We start from the raw sequence: 14,941 nt of genomic DNA, 5'->3' as shown, positions 1-14,941 counted from the left end.
CCATCCACTCACTCACCTACTTCAATCTGCCATCTATTGCCAAGGCCTGTGACTCTACCAGGAGAATCTGGAAGAAAGATTGATTTTTGTAAATCAGCCTTGACTGTTACAGCTTTAAGTCTTTTTATTACGTGATGAAGAAAATTCTCTAGATGTTGATTTCTTCTTGCATGGATTATAACTATTAAGTCTATTATATTATGAATTATTATATCTAACAGTATATAACTAAATTCCCTTCATTTACCTGAGCAACATAAGGAATCAGAGTGGTTTCAAGGCTTACCCCTAAAATTACGTTTGCAGGGTTCACTGACTGGAACACTGCTTAGAAATCAGCTGGATGAAAAAAAAAACACATAGAAATCTTAAGTATTTATCCTGTTTGACAAAATGAATCCAGACCAGGTTATTACAGTTTTGTGGACATGAATTGTTTCACTTGGCATGCATAACAACCATGTACTACTGCTAGGAGACCTTCAGGGAGGATATAGGAAAACAATTACAAAAAATTGTATTAAGGCAATTTTATTAAAAAATAAAATAAAATCCAACCCAGTCCATCCCATACAGAAGTTTTAGAAGTTAAAATTTCTTAGAGTTGCTTGACTATAATAAAGCCCCATCAAACTAGCTGCTCTCTCCCAGCTGTAGGGCATGCACAGCAGTTAGCAGGTCTGACTGCTTGTGGGTTGTGTCGAGCTGCACTCAAAGTGTGCAGGAAAAAACCTTTGCACTTTTAAGCCATTTCTTTTTAATAGTGTAAGAAAAGCCCAATGAGTGAAATGGAACAAAAAATATTTTATTTTGGTATTTAACTTCTAAATTAAAGTATGATAAAACATTATTTCTGCAAATGTCAGGTGCATTCTATTTTCAACAGTTGATGTGTCCCTGGACAGGTACAAATTATGGCAACAACTGTACTCCTCACTCAAAATGCTGAACATGCTGTCACATCTTGAGCCTTCAGCTTTCCAATTTTTTTTCACCCTCCCAGAAAATACACTATAAAACTTCCAATGTCCACACACTTGAGTGTAGCAAAAATTAAAGGGAACCTTTCACGATTAACATATTTAGAATTTACTAACACTTGAAAACAGTAGTAAGCTGACCTCTAGTATGTGTGTTAACATATCTTTAAAAAAATAATTTTACAAGGAGTTTTGCTGCTATTCTCAGCATAAAGAACTCTTGCTAACTCAGTACTATGTCCTTCCAGCATCTCAAAATACACAGTATCTAATTGTTTTAAAAACTGTGGCTTTGTAAAAAAGCTATACTAAGTTAGATTAAGTATTACTTCTCTTACTTTTGTAAACTTCAGGTGTGGGCCATCCTAATCTATATTTTCACTGAATTATATTGCCTTTCTTCTGAGTACATACAATATGCTGCTTCCATCTTAAGCTAAGAAGTAATAAAGGAATTTTTCTTCCCTCCCACCCCTAGATTTGACTGCCATCTGCATAGACTTTTCATAATTAACAAATAAGTTTTGCAAGATTGTACAGCAAATTTTGAACAAATTAAAAAAAACCACTAATGACAAGTAATTCTTTGTGCAACTGCCTTGATCCCTTTTCAACACTCAGCTTTCTTAGAGCTCAGATGAAAACTCAATTTCATTATGTAATACCAACTCTGCCACCAAATTTAATGGGACAAGGAAATATTCCCTATCTTTAGCCCAGCATTAAATAAAACTAACTGAACTGGCACTTCCTATGGATGAAAGCAGCATTACCTTTACCAGCTCACTGCTGAGAAATTGCCTCCTCCTCCTCCTTCTCGTGTTGTGCAGCTTTGGCATTTCTGTGCACAGCAGATCTTCAGCACACAGACTGTGTCACCTTTCTGCCTTGTCTTATTCAATCCAAACCCTTTCTCCAGTAAAATAACAAGAATTGCACCAAATCAATATCCCTCATAGCTGGATTTAGTGGAGGAGCATTTACCTCTAAATGATTCTGCCTAGCCTGACCTTCAAGCAATGGGAAAAGATGGAGAATTTTGCCTTCAATAAGTCCCAAGGCACAGCCTTAAAAAAAAATCATCAAAGGCACAGATGATTCACTGTGTGTTTAAAATTACCTAAACTTACTTAGATATTGCAAGTTTTAAAGTTTTCCAGTCAGAAAGCAGAGAAGGTAAGGAACATTCCATTAATGGACAAGGCTCTCCAGATCCAACACATGCTGATCCAAATGATCACAGAATCCCATATTACAACTGCAAAGCATGTCAGAGTTCTGCCATTAACGGTTATAAATAATTGTTACAGCACTTTCTTACTCCATCTGTGATAACAATCTCAAGTCTGGAAATTCCAATGATTAAATATAAACTGACACAAAGAAACCCAAAATAAAACAAAAACAACCCAAGAAAACAACCCATGAGCTTTACAGTTACTCAGCCAAAATCATCACTTAATAGTTCTATCTCATGCTATTAAAATGGATAATAAAATGTAACAGTTAAAAATGTCTAATCCTCTTCTATTAAAACTAAGAGAATATTTGAGGTATTTGAGTTCTCCCTTAATTCTCTTTAAAGTAACCTCCTGCTAGTGGAATGTGAATACAGGTTAAACAAAATAGAATATGACTCTGTGACCAGAATGAGCAAAGGCACATTGGTAAGGTGTCCTTTAGTATCTGCTGTTCCCATGCTTACTGTAACAATGTCTGGAATTGCAGTTACATAGATGTGTTTAACTTCAGAAAAGATGCTCCTTGGAAACAGGAGGGACATTTTGGATGAAGATTTACCCACCTGGTCACTGCAGGAAACAGGACATGTGTGCTCTGTGTCAGTAGATAAACATGGCCAGTGGTAGTTTTTGCATTTTTCCTTAATATAACACCAGTGACAGTACACAATCTTAATCACTAAGTGATGGTAACTCTCTGGCTTCTGCTTACTGCTTGGCTTAAGACAAAGTATTCCTGCCTGTTAACTGCTTGTTTTACCCCAGGTGGTTTTGTAGCACCGTGTCCCCCATACTCCTCTCATGGCTGAACAAAGCTAGAATATCTTCAATATAAAATATGGTCTTCTTTTTCCCATCTCTTTATTCTTTATATTAGCCCTTCAGGAAGAAAATAGGAAACTTTGTTTCCATGGTATCATTCAGAATATGGAAGACCTGTATTTTTGTCTATTTTAAGAATGATCCTTCAGTGTGCTGCTGTTTGTGAGTCACCACAGCCAGACTGTGGAGGAGAGTCGGGAGATTAAGGTAGAAGGGAGAGACATGCACTGAAATTAAATACTGAGACACATTAACATCTGGGAAAAAGAGACTGAGGAAGAGTGCTCCAAGAAATTTCTTTTCAAATTACTTTTCAAATAATTCTCTTTTGAAAAGAAAATTAGTGCTTCTGACAGAGAATTTCTTGATCTCACCTTTGGCATTTTATCTTCCTTTTGAAAACAATCCTGTTCTCATTCACTAAAACACTCCTGCCATCAAGTACATCAGCACTTAAAACTAGAGGCTGGACTACAAAATTTACTAAGGCTTAATGTTCCAAGCTATCTTATGTCCAGTTGCGAAGTCATTCCTAGCAAAAAATAGTAAATTTTCATTATGGCATCTGTAAACAGTGTAATATCATGACATTTAAATTATAACAGGAATAATTTTAAATGTATGTTCTTCTGTTTTCCCATGCTACATTTTTCAAATCATGAAAGAGTTTTTATAAAAAGACCAACAGATTCAAGTTTACTGGCCACAAAAAATGGAATAACAGATCTTTTTCAGGGGCTGTTTGTTCCTTCAAGTAGATTTGGTGCTGAGACAGTGTGGTAGTTTAAGCACAAACAGAGGCTGTGGATAAAGTGGCAATGCATAACAACTTTGTAATGTATTATAAAGGAGCAATTGCCTGCAGTTCATCAGTGTGGATGTGGCAATGAAGTTCTGCTTTACATATTCCAGGCACTAAGAATTTTGTAGCAGTCATTACAGGAGGTTCTTCTTCCCCTGTAAAAGGGAAAAAAAAAAATTTAAAAAAAGAGAAGTCCATGAATTGAAATAGTGATTTTTTTACTCAGTCAACATTTCAAAAACAACACAAAGAAAACTTATGAAATGCCTCTGCACCATCTTGTCACACACTCCTGAGGCTCAGCAAAATATTATCCAGAAATACAATCCTGATTCTCTTCCAAAGCAGGAACTCTTAGGGAAGACCTTATTAGTGAATGGACCTAGTAAAGGTTTGGTTGCTGGTACTTCCTCAAAATTAAACTGCTTTGAACTCCAGTTGAGGATGCTAAATATGATGATCTCTTTGACAATGGTTACTTTGCAAACCTGTAGTCTGCCAGAAACTGCACTGAAAGATAGAAAGGATTATAAAATATGGGATTTAGGATTTTTATCAATTATATCAAGATTATATCAAACTGTCGTTTAAGGAAAAAAGGGAAGACCTTCTTTTGAGATGCTGAATGTCAGAAGCATGACATTTATTTATTTATTTACATCTTTATTCACATCTTTCTGACCAAATAACAGGTAAAATAAGTAAAAATCTGAAAATTAGGGTGAATACAGAGCAATAATTTGAACATGTCTATCTCTCAGAGCATGCATAAAAATATTAGGGCTAAAATTGTTTTCTATGTCTGGGACAATAAATAAATTTAATGGGTTGCACTGTAAAATGCAGATGATGCTCAGTTAAAGATCCTATCTCCTTTGTACCCTGTAACTGATCAGGACTGTGCTTTGGGTGAGGGAGGTTTGGGGTAGACTCAGTCAGGATGGTGCTTCTGGATGAGGCCAGTAAATGGGAAAATGGCAGAAATTATTGCAGTTTCTCAAGACATTGGAACATCAGTGTTAAGATCCAACTCTATCAGCAAGAGCTGTAATGTTTAACCTCCACAGCTGAAGCATATTAACAAGAGGGTATGTGACTTGAGAATTAATTACTGGAAAGACTGCCTCTTTCTTCCAGTGCCTCCTTGCAGCTGGGATACCCAGCTGACAGCTCAGTAATTGAATCAGGAGGGGAACACTGGAAAAGCATTCTTACAGGCACGCCATACATTTTAAACTAGCATCCTAATTTCACTATAACCTTTACAGAGATCATCTGTAATTTTCCCCACAAATGTGAGAAAAGGCTAAGTTAGAAGATGGTAGGAAACTAAAAAATTTAGTTTTAATTTTGAAAACAGAGTAATTGTGGCTTAATTAATTCAGTAAATGTGTATTTTTTCCACCTGAAATATTTTCAGATTTTAACAATTTAGTCACATAGACTATCTAACTGATAAATATAGGTGCTATATCTGTAAAGCAGCATTTGTATTCTCTTCCTCCAAGATAATTCTTGCATCAGACATTAGTTATGAATTATCTTAATAAAAATAAAAAATTCATTTACCCAAGAGAATAGTCTAGTTAACACACTGTCAACACTCATTCCAGAAAGCAGAACAGTATACAACCTTTAAAATTCACTTGTTGTAGCTGCTTAAGGAAAATCTCAGCAAAGAGCAGTTCTGTCATATCAATACAATTGCTGGAACATTCCACACTGAGATAGTTGTGATGCCAGTTCAATATCTTGTAACCACTAAGGTTAGACCAGTTATTTTATACAGCCTGAGGCAAAATTTACACCTTCTAACTGAAGGCATCTGAACTGGGTATCTGTTCTGGAGAGTGTCTTCCAAGCATTTAAATTACTCCACTGAAACCCATTTGTTCATTCCTGAGCCCCGTATCTGGTGAGAAGCCTGATGTCATTCTGAAACTTGAGTTAACCAGAGTACAGACAATATCCCTAAAGGATCCAGTATGTGGAGCAAAATAGGATGTCAGGTTTAGATTTATGGCTGTCTGTGAGAATGCTTCACCATCTTACCCTCTGGATTACACCACAGCTGTCAGCTGAAATCCCAGCTGCCAAGGAGTCCCTGTAAGGAAGAAGCTCTCTCTCCAAGAATAGGTCAATTAATGAGCAGTGACTTATTAATGGAATTTTAGTGAAATCCTACCTAGTTAAGATTTCTTCCATACACTATAAGTTTAAAAAAGATTAATTTTTCTGAAATTACTCTACTTTTTTTACCATCTTTATACAATGTTTACCTTTCTCTGCAGCCTTCTATATGGCTCCTCACATATTATCTTACCTATTTGGAGATGGCAGAAATATCCACAGTAACTGAATATAAGTTTAGAAACACTGCTGTATCTTACCTAAACCTGATGATGAAGAAACACTTTCTGTAATGGAAGACGTTTCCATTTGGTCTGTCAATAGTCCTTCCATTAAAGGTAAAGATAATTCAGATGAAGGAACAGATGAATCATAGATTCCAGAATCTCGAGGCATGTCTTTCAGATTTGAAGCTTTAACAACATGTAACAATGGCTGAAGGACAGAGCTGCCACCACCTTGAATGTCCTGAGTTTCTACATCTTCTCCAAGGTTTAAGTGCTGAATTATACAGTGAGAGTCTGAATTCCCCACTGAAATGTTTAGATCTGTTTTCAGGTAAAAATCACCATCCATCATCTGTTTATTCACCAAGTCATTTAAAACCAAGCCTGAATCAAATTTTTCCATGACAGGCTCTGAGTAGTGTAAAGAAGGTGGAGGGAAGGGAATAAATTGTTTCTCAAACCAATCTGGTTCCTGATCAATGAATTGATGCATATTGCAAATAGCAACATAAAGGGACCTCCCAGATTTGCTCCTGAAATAATTCCTTTTACTAATGTTAACAGGAAACACCTCTGAATCCTGTACACTAAGATCTCTGGAGTGTAAGTGTGAATAGAGCTGGGGGAGATTGTCCATGAGTTTGTACTTTGTGCTTAGATCCAGAATAGCAGGGATGTCTCCCTCACAGGAGTAATCAAAGTAGACTGCAATGAACTTGCAGAGCTCAGCTGAATTCTGCTTTGCCTGACGAAGCTTCTCTGCAACAGTCAACACAGCAAAGAGAAAGGGTTCTCCTTTTCCTGCATCTTTGGCTACTCCTCTGTGCTTCCAGTTCTTTTTTTCAACAAAGTATTTCATTCCCTTGGAACACACAATGATGATAAACTGGGATTCATTTATGTTTTTAATAAGCCACTCCTTCTGATCTTCTTTACAGTTTTTCAGATCTTCCCACAAATCTAAAGCCACCTAGAAAAGAAAAAAAAAAAAAAAAAAAAAACCTGGTTGATAATAAATTTTATATATATATAAACTCAACCAGGTCCTTAAAAAAAAGCACTATGGATTTGATACATAGCAATATTTTGGGGGGAATAAAAAGAGCATGGAAAATGTGGCTGGATCAAGTAAATTACAATTAACTTATGTAATCAAATGTGGTATCATCAATCCACAATAAACAATTGTGCTTGCCTCAAATAATTTACCCTTGTATGTATGGGTCCATAAAGTGCTGCATGCAGCAGGACTAACAGAATCACAGGTTTAGATTGAAAAAGACTTGTAAGGTCAAGTCCAATCATTTACCCAACCCTGCCAAGTCTACCACTAACCTGTGCCCTGAAGTGCCACATTCACTTATCATCCTTGCATATTAATGAAGTGTGATGCCAAGAATTTTCATATCTAGATAGAAACATAATTAGTGCCTATAATATCAGGACCTTCCAGTTAGGATGCAAAACAGCAGCAGGTTTATCTGATGAGAAAGCTCTGAAAAGTTTATCCTAGGAGTTATTTTATTTTCTACTTTGTCAAGCTTTCTGGCCATTCTGCATTATCTGAAATGCTTGTGTACACCAAGATGAGGGACACAATGCTTCATCTCACAGGAAGAATGACTAGTAGGATAAGAGAAAAAAAACAGATGTAAAAAACTTGCCAAATAGACTCACATCAAAACCACTTATAAAATCTCCTTTCAAGCCTGAGACCATGGTTAGAGCAGTAAGAGCTCATCTCAACACTACTCCAAAGAGGAGCAGTATAGTAGGGATAAAGTGCATCTCTAAAAGGGGTTTCAAGCAAGTCACTTATAAATTAGTTTATCCTGAACTATTTTAAACAGATTAAAAAGTTGTGACCATCCACCAAACACACAAGGCCTTGGTTGTGTTTCTGTGTTTGGTCAGCAGAGAGCAGAGTTGCTGTAATGAAACCCAGATCCAGCTCATCCTGTTCGTATCCCAGGGACGGGAGGAGAAACACAGCACAAAGAGACTACAAACTGTCCTGCCTTTTTCCAGCTGAAAAGTGAAAGACTGGCAATCTCTGTGGAAAGGAGTGACTAAAATACCTACTTTTCAAGCACAGAATTTTGGGAGTGCTGCTTCAATTAAGGAAAAGTTGTTTACATATAAAATGTTGAATTACCTCACAGCCACAAAAGTCCTGAAGAAAATAAGCAAAGCACTGGATGACATTAATGTGTTTCTGGCAATCTTTACTGGAATAGCAGATGAACACTTTTGGCCGGGGACGAAGTCTTTCCACGTGGAGACCTGCAGCATATGCTGAAGATTCTGAGCTCTCCTCATCTAGATGGGAATATATATTTTCTAAAGTGCAAGAGAAAAGAGAGTTCACACTATAAAGCTGGATTTTGTTTCAGGTTTTTATTACTTTTGTAGCCTCCTTACTAATGCATACAATAATGTTTGGGGCTTTTTTCCTAAAGATTTCCCTCTCCTTTCCATCTTGAAAAAGAAAAGTTGTTCACACACTATTTATCCAGCTTAAGAGTTGCTGCACATGGAATACGCTTTCAAAGTTAAACATGCAGCAATTTCTGTCCAACTCAGAAAACACAAGGCAGGTTTATTTTATAGACAGAATGAGGTTGTTTCACCCTTATTCAGCTTCAACAGTCTTCAAATCTCTGTTCAAATACTATAAGCCTAAAGATGTATCATCTTCAAGGGTTTCCTGTCTAACAAAGTCTCTGGTTAAAAAAATAGACCCAAAACCACAACATAAGCCAGGTAAGAATATTAAACTCCAGGTCCACAGACCCTTTCAGGATATCATACAAGATTTTCATTTATTTGAATTAAGATATGATTAATTTAAACCAAAATAGCTATTAGTGTTTCTTTTCTTGCATAGATGCTTTTATGCTGGAACATGATAGTCTGGCCTTATTCCAGACAAATTCAATCTAGTTCTACAGCTGATTAAGCTAACTTGGAATAAAGTATGAGTATTTCAAAATACAAATACCCATCTAGGGATTCAATTCAGAACAATTCATCAGGAATAACTATTCTGGAACAACTCTCTCTGTAGACAAATCCTCAGTGATTTGTCTGGGTTTTTTTTTGTTGGAACTGTGCTAGCTGTGAGCAAAGGGATAACTACAGAAGACCAGAAGGTAAAAGGATTTTACCCAGCTGGCATATATCACTTGCAGTATATCTCAGTGCCAAAATTCAGGTGGATAATACAGATATGTGAGGTTTGGAGAAGTAATCTCTTATTCCATTATTCATGAAACCACATGATTCTGTAATTTCAATATAAAAAGCCAAGGTATTTTTAACATTTAAAAAGTATCAAATGTTGCTTGCCAGCTCCTGGATACAGAGAAGTCGGCAAGGAGGGATGGAATCTAAAAACATCTGCAAGCAGGACTTAGAGTAAATTTAGGAAGATGGTTTAGAATAAAAAGTAAAGGCAACTTCCAAGAAAGCGAGCAAATCTGGAATAGCAGCTACAGATAATATTCCAGACAGCACTGTGAATTGTATTGGCATCACATGGCTTTACTTTCCTTCTGATCTAAATTAAATATGAATTAGATATTTCTGAGTAAAATAAGGCAATGTTTAAAACATATCCATTTACAAATCTGTTTGTAATCTACATGATCACGTAGTACTTTCTTAAAGGAAAAGAAACATTAAATAAAAAGTATTTTCCAATCTTGCTTTTGTTCTCCCTACAGTGAAATCTTGATCTGTGATACAATACTGTCTAGGCAAACAATTACCATCAAACACTGATTAAGCATTTGCTACAAGTTTCAATACACAAATGGCTGAGGGGAGGAAGGACAGAGAAATAGAGAAGAAAGGTTTTCAGATAAAGGTATTTCTGGAGTTAACCATCAATTAAGACAGTTTTGGTTGCAAAAGCCTATCTCTAAATGAAACTTGGTACTGAATACAGCCTCCTACCTTGCTGTTTCTTGCGGCACATCACTGTGAAAAGCGTGGCAAACGCAGAGATGACAACCAAAGGGACAGTGATGGCAATGGCTCTGATCGGGCCAGCCCACGGGGAGTGCACTTGGAAAAAGAAAGCAGAACTAGACACATGCAAATAAGCTGTACTGCAATTATCCAAACAAATCTTCACACTGGGAGTGCAAAACTGCTGCAGTACTCTATAATTAGGTAAGTGCTGAAGATACAGTAGGCTCAAATATTGTGTTCTGCTCCATTTCAAATTCGGTTTTATGGTGGCTGCCCCACTGCCACAGCATCAGAGTGACTCTCGCAAGTAACAAGAGCTGCAATTCACATCAGCCCCAGGAGAACAACCCTGTGGCAAATAATTTTGATGAGATATGCAGTGGTCATTTGGATATGACACGTTTTTGTTCCAGGTGCTGAATGGGCCACTAAGAAAGAACTGCCTTCCTGCAGAGATCACCCTTAGCCATATGCATTAGGATTCAGTGCATTTTATTCACTGCCTCCATCTGTGGCTCTCCCGAGGCTGCAGTTACACTCTGAAATCCCTGCTTAGCATCTCTAAAACAGGTGTGACCCATGGGCATGTGAAACATTCACCTGACAAGTTCTCCAGACTGCTTGGTCTGGTACCAGGGCTGAAGGACACAGGTGATGTGTTCAGGCTGCTCCCACTGTGTCATTATACTATCTCCACACTACTGCACTCTCAGTTGTATGCAATTAAGGTTATCATTCCTCATATCCACATATACAACAACAGCCACTTTCCCACAAAGATTTCCAATGATGGATTGAATCTAAACTCCACTAAATATACATGTAGAGAGATGCACATGTGTATGCTCAAGTGTGCATCTCTACTCATCTTTCATTAGGTCAAAAAAGCACAGCACAATTGTCTCAGTGGTCTAGATTAAGACAAAGGTCAAATAGAGACTTATTTCCAACATAATTAAAACTGAATCTAAATTAATACAGTAAATATTGTATATTGTTTAAAAAATAGAATTCATACCTGGTTTTAGTGCATAGTGCATCGTTTTCCTTGTTGTATTAGTGTCATCTACCAGCTTGGAAAAGTAAAAGATTAATTTTATTTTCTGCAATATGAAAATAACTGTAACAGCTCTTATGACCAGACGTGAAGAAAATTACTGTTCAAATAGTTAAAACTACAGAGCAGCACAAACTAGTGTAATAAAAATTGACCAAGAAACAGAATTCCAATTAAAAAAAAAAAAAAAAAAAAAAAAAAATCTAGGAATTAGGCATGCCCACAATTTCAGTTTAAGGCACAGATCAAAGTGCTGTGCACTCAGGGAAGCAAACAGGTCAAGAACATTCCGATGCCTTAAGATTTTAGCCTTTGTATTTTTCAAATCCTGTACTGCATTACTACATAACTCTAAACTCCATATAAAGTGTTAGTTAACTGTCTTCACATTTTGGTCAGACAATAGAATCCCTCTGGGTCTGTAACTCAAAGACACCCTGCAGCCTCAGGCCCTGAAAAGTACAAACACAAGTGAATTGGGGAGGAGCAAACAGGGGGAATGTGACTTCATTACCTGAAGCTGTAATTGGAGGATTAATCCCGATATGTAAATGGACGAAACTTATATCTGTCAGAAAAAACTCATGACCATAGTCTATTTTGGGTGTAGCCCACTGGGGAAGCTTCATCTGCTCTTAATATACCAGAAGGCTCTCCATTAAATATACCCACTCTTATTCTTCTAGCTTTCTCTGGCCTCTGTTTCTAGGTGAGCCCAAAAAAGGCATCATTCTATAAAATTTACTTGCCCAAGTTACTTCAGTAAGTATACCTCAAGTTCAATTCTACCAGTATGATTTGAAATATTGAATTTTAATCCATTTTTCCATTAACATATTCACTTAGGTGTTGTATAAAGACTGTTTAGAAATCCTACCTCAATGATATAATCCCCTGGAGACACATTCTGAAGAATACAACTTGTAGTGTCTGTGTTCTGCTCCTACATCAAAAAGAGAATACTTTGCAAGCAACTCACATACTTTTAACACCTAATAAAGAATTCACATTGATTTAGACATAGCAGTTCACTCTTGTATTAACACACCTTAAACCAGCAAAACTAAGTCTGTCCATCCACTTACACAATTGTCTGCCTGCAGAACTAACTTGTACCATCCAGGTCCAATGGAGTCCTCAAGCCTGCTTTTGACTGATGAGTGCTATCACAGCACAGTTGTTATTTACATAAAGAGTTCCTAATAGCTTTACAATCTTAAAACTGATACCATTTTATATTAAGTTTTTCAAGTTTCTGCAAGTCCTTAGAACACCTCACATTAATAGGTTTTGTGCTTTTAAGAGCCACATACCTGTTTGCAGGTCTTTTGCTTAAACAGCCCTTCATGCTTCAGTTTGTAGTGAAGAAAGTAGTACCTAAACCCAAAGTTGTGAGGAGCATGATCAAAAGACACTTGCATGTTAAAACCTTGCTGGGTAACATTCACATTCCTTGGCTTCCAGTCTGTCAGAGGAGATATTAATGAATCACAAAATAACTCTTCAAGTACAGTAACTTTTTTGAAGATTAATATATAGAAATATTACATTTTACTTACAAGGTTTGCAGACAAGGTTTTCTGGCTGTAGCAACAATTCACATGCTACAAATATACAGAACAATCATTAATTATACAGTATCAAACTGCTATGATATTTAAACAGAAAAAGAACAAGGGCAAAAATAGAGAGTTCATCATTTTGAATACCCGCACTTCTCCCCCAGACTCCAATATGCCTGGATTAAATGCATTTTGCAAACTTAACTCCTTTGTTATGATTTCAAGTCCCTCCTCATCTTTATATGATAAACAGAGATCCATTAATTTGAATATCACATTTCTTAGTGGGACAAAAAGGATAACACCTGGCATAGCACAACAGGATAGGAAGTTAAAACTACTCTTAAATATATTTACTCAGAATAAGTATGCTGAGTACTACTACCAATGGTAGAGTGGTCTGCATTAACAGACAGACATGAAAATACCTTAAGCAATTTTTATAGGGAAAAAACCCCTTAGCAAGACAAATATCAACAGTTCACCTCAAAGGGTACTTGTAGTTTCTCACCATACTATGTGAGCATTGAGGAGCTTATTCAAATTTCTTCTCTCTACCTCCAGTGAGAATTGCTAAGTAATTGTGAGAAATTCAGCTTGATCTCCTGCTATCTAATTTTAGATGTCCTCCTCTACATCGGTCTTTAGATAGCTGTTTTTAAATTGTCATCTCAAAAGCAAAAAACAACCTGCCCTTCTTCACAATGTCCAGAGAGGAGCAAACCATCAAGAGTTAACTGAGAAACATGGGAACAAGCCTGCTCTAAGCAAACCTGAGACAATCTCAGGCCTACCTGAGACTTTTCTTCTGGTTGCTGCCTAACACTCATGATCACACACCACAGATTTATCTATGGCATGCAAATTCTTTCTGCTTAACACTCAGATCTTCCTTCCACAACAATGTCAGTAACTACATAATCCAGACTCATCCAACATCATCATCCATGACATTCCTTTGTTGGAAAAACAAAATGTGGAGGGGAGGGGAGGCCCACTGAAGAGATGACATGCAATATTTATATAAAATGCAAGACTATATTATATGGAACATTATATTGTATGCAATACTTACATCTAGTTCGGAAGAAAAATGGGTGATAATTACTTTCATTTTTAATGGAAGGAAAAGGAACAATCTTTACAAAATAATCTGTTTCAAACTTCAAGTTTAAAAAGGCCTGGGACTCCATCCCCTACAAAAAATACAAGATTGCAACATCTTTTTAAAATCAACTATCATAGCTGAAAGTATTTTCAAAACAAGCCCACAATTTTGCAATCAAGGGCAGAAATTAATAAATTAAGAATCCTTTCTCTACCCCTCTTATTCCAAACTGACATGAGGAATCTCAATACATAGTTGGATGTAGACTATTACAGATGTGCATCTGTACTCCACTCACCAAAATGACAGTTTGCAACTTCAGGAAAGTTTCTATCAAAAGAAACAAGATCTGTCTCTAAAGCAACAACTATCATTAATTTCACCAATAATACTTTTGGGAACCAACCAACTTTTCCACAAGGGCTTGGAGCAATAGGACAAGGGGGAATGGCTTCAAACTGAAAGAGGGTAGGGTTGGATTAGATATTGGGAAGAAATTCTTCAGTGTGAAGGAAGTGAGGCCCTGGCACAGGTTGCCCAGAGAAGGTGTGAGTGCCCCATCCCTCCACGTGTTCCAGGCCAGGTTGGATGGGCTTGGAACAAGCTGGGATAGTGAGAGGTGTCCCTGCCCATGGCAGATGGGTTGGAACTGGATGACCTTTAATGACCCAAACCACTCTAGGATGACAAACACTTTCAAGACTACTCATACAGTGAAACAACACTGAAACTTTTCCTGAAACAAAGCACTTACTGTTCGTTTAAAATTGGGGCTGAGCTGCTTTGGATCTTTTAAAACCATCTGCTGGCATTGTCTTCCCTCTGATTTTAACTCCTCAAGTATTACTCGAAATCCCTTCAGGTATTCAACCCCTACAAAAAGCAAGGAATTTAAACAGAAGATGAATATTTCAAAATGTATAATGTGGTATTGTAATATAATTTGATTATATTTAATTTGTCTTTAAAAATAAAACATACCAGTCATATGAAATGTTTGTATTTAAAACCTGTTGCTGTATGTCAGTTCTGCATAT

General features: G+C 36.8%; 1 protein-coding gene across 1 annotated transcript in view; it reads right to left on the bottom strand.

Annotated features, from left to right (window-relative positions):
- Positions 1 to 368: 368 nt before the first annotated feature.
- Positions 369 to 14,941, bottom strand: part of IL17RD (interleukin 17 receptor D) — a 40,745-nt gene continuing 26,172 nt past the window's right edge. The window contains exons 4-13 of the mRNA XM_056501852.1: positions 14,659 to 14,777; positions 13,872 to 13,992; positions 12,794 to 12,838; positions 12,548 to 12,699; positions 12,112 to 12,177; positions 11,196 to 11,250; positions 10,160 to 10,270; positions 8,358 to 8,542; positions 6,236 to 7,172; positions 369 to 4,000 (exon numbers count right to left, since the gene is read on the bottom strand). Coding sequence (XP_056357827.1) covers positions 3,885 to 4,000; positions 6,236 to 7,172; positions 8,358 to 8,542; positions 10,160 to 10,270; positions 11,196 to 11,250; positions 12,112 to 12,177; positions 12,548 to 12,699; positions 12,794 to 12,838; positions 13,872 to 13,992; positions 14,659 to 14,777 — 1,907 coding nt within the window. The 3' untranslated portion in view covers positions 369 to 3,884. The remainder of the gene's footprint in view (positions 4,001 to 6,235; positions 7,173 to 8,357; positions 8,543 to 10,159; positions 10,271 to 11,195; positions 11,251 to 12,111; positions 12,178 to 12,547; positions 12,700 to 12,793; positions 12,839 to 13,871; positions 13,993 to 14,658; positions 14,778 to 14,941) is intronic.

The sequence above is a fragment of the Oenanthe melanoleuca genome, chromosome 12, assembly GCF_029582105.1.
Source record: "Oenanthe melanoleuca isolate GR-GAL-2019-014 chromosome 12, OMel1.0, whole genome shotgun sequence".
In the NCBI taxonomy this organism is placed as follows: domain Eukaryota; kingdom Metazoa; phylum Chordata; class Aves; order Passeriformes; family Muscicapidae; genus Oenanthe; species Oenanthe melanoleuca.
The sequence above is the reverse complement of the archived record's forward strand: the minus strand, read 5'-3'. Positions and strand labels throughout refer to the sequence as shown.